This window comes from Phytophthora parasitica (genome assembly GCF_000247585.1).
Source record: "Phytophthora parasitica INRA-310 unplaced genomic scaffold supercont2.137, whole genome shotgun sequence".
In the NCBI taxonomy this organism is placed as follows: Eukaryota; Oomycota; class Peronosporomycetes; order Peronosporales; family Peronosporaceae; genus Phytophthora; species Phytophthora nicotianae.
Window position 1 is genome coordinate 53,297 of NW_008649123.1, and position 1,944 is coordinate 55,240.

General features: G+C 52.2%; 2 protein-coding genes across 2 annotated transcripts; both read left to right on the forward strand.

Moving 5' to 3' along the window:
- On the forward strand, positions 1 to 663 carry PPTG_19601 (hypothetical protein). The gene has a single exon (XM_008918076.1). It carries the CDS (start codon positions 24 to 26, stop codon positions 558 to 560), a length of 537 nt encoding a protein of 178 aa, XP_008916324.1. The 5' UTR covers positions 1 to 23; the 3' UTR covers positions 561 to 663.
- A 216-nt stretch (positions 664 to 879) lies between these two features.
- PPTG_19602 (hypothetical protein) lies at positions 880 to 1,893 on the forward strand (the record flags this gene model as incomplete). Its single annotated transcript, XM_008918077.1, has 1 exon — positions 880 to 1,893. The coding sequence occupies one exon, from the start codon at positions 880 to 882 to the stop codon at positions 1,891 to 1,893; it is 1,014 nt and encodes a 337-aa protein (XP_008916325.1).
- Between the last annotated feature and the right edge of the window lie 51 nt (positions 1,894 to 1,944).

Consider the following 1,944-nt stretch of genomic DNA (forward strand, 5'->3'; position numbering starts at 1 on the left):
TGCTGGTTCAGCAGAAGGAGTTGATGGCTCAGATTGTCCAGTTAGAGCGCGAGCTGGTGCACAAGAAGACGAAACACGTGCAGAAGGTCTTCGGTCTGCAGAACGAGCAGGCCAAGAAGGTGGATACGATACGGACGGAACAGGCCCAATTCGAGCGACAGCTGAAATCTCAGGCGAAAAAGGACATGAACTCGCTCAAACTGGCGTATGAGAAGGAGAAGAAAGCCATACTCGCGGAGAGTGCAGCCTTGGACCAGGAGATGGCAGACATCCAGGAGAAGCTGGCAGTGTTTGAAGCTGAAGAAGAGGCGGCGAGGACTTCCGCCGCGGCTAGTCGAGATTTCTTCAAGTCCATGCCGATGATTTCCCTTCCGCTGATGCAAGCTCCTGCCCCCGCTGCAGGTGAGTATCAGCCAGCGCGGCGCACGAAAGCCTCGACGCCAAAGGACTCGATAGCTCCGGTCCGATTCGGTTCCTTAGACGACACGTCCACAAGTTCTGCGAGTCCAACGACCCGTACTGAAGTTCCACAGAGCAACGATATGTGTAAACAATCCTGAAGAGCCAAAAACAACGCCAAAGCATCGAGAGCTGATGGATAACTCCTCAGCACATGTATTCTAATGCGGTCGATGCAATTTACAGTCACAAAAATAGCGGGCGAGTATTTGGTGCTGCAGTTTCTTGCTTTGCTCACCACTGCCAAGTATCGCAATGGATGTTTCGTTGCGATGCTGCTGTTGAAACTAATACACGCTCAATAGAATGTCCGACGGTAGCTCCTCAGCTGTAGCATGCTTGATTGTGACGACATCAGGACGCATACTCCTCTTGTGGGATCAGGATGACACCCTGCCGTTCCAGTACCCACAGCTCGCCATGCTGCTCGCCAGCCTCATCCACTTCGCTCAAGCACAGTCGTTTGGTCATTTAGAGCTGCACAATGGTTTCACGGCGCTGATCTCTTCGGATGTCGAAGCACAAGTCTCTGTTGCAGTCATTTGTACTGCGCCACCAACAGAAAGCAGCGATAACGGCGAGTTCTGTACAGAAGTTGCTCCCCTGCAACTGGGACGATTGAAGAGCTTGATCATTCTGCAGGAGTTTGTACAGTGCTACCGAGGTGACATCGAGCGTCTTTCAGCGGAAAGTATCGAGCAAGCCAAGCTCAAGGCAGAGGAGTACACCTTGACGAGCGCTCTGGGTGGATTCCAAGATGGTTGTGATGGCACGTTGGACGAGTTCATCGATTTCCAGCGTGGCTTCATCGATCTCGTGATGGAGACCACCGCTCGGGGCATCACAAATTCGATCATGTCGTGGAGTCACGATGGTGCATCTATCATGGCCCAGAGTTCTCTAGCTATTCGACTGGCTCGCGGGTTTTTCATGAATGCCGAGACTGGAGATGCAGTATACTCGACATGTCCTGGGCCAGACGGCAGCTTCTTTGGCCAGGACCTTGCTTCTCAAAAGCTTCATCACCTTCACAATAGCGCAAGGGTCCAACAGGTCGTGAAGCATGTCGCCAAAGCACTACATGAAAGTGCACCAATTTTGAGCCAGCTCACCCATGGCAGTTGCGGTACGCTTAGTACTGGTGCTGCTGTCGTCGTGAGATTCAGGCACCTGTCCGGTCGAGACACGAGCGAACTCTTCATCGCTCTCCGCATGGTTCGAGTAAGTCGTAACTTGATGTGGTTCTCCGGTTTATACCTCGTTCTCATCTTACCATTGCCTGCGTTTGCATTCGATCTCAGACTGGGGAATTCTCGACTGGTATCGTCTTCTATGGTGACAACGCACTCTTTCGCGGACGAGAAAGCGATTTATATTCTTCAGGAAAACTCCGACAAGCTCTGGCAGCTCACCCAAGTGGTAAACGCATGCTGAATGTGCTTCAAGATCCGTCGGTAGATATCGAGGTGCATGTCGGCTCGGACG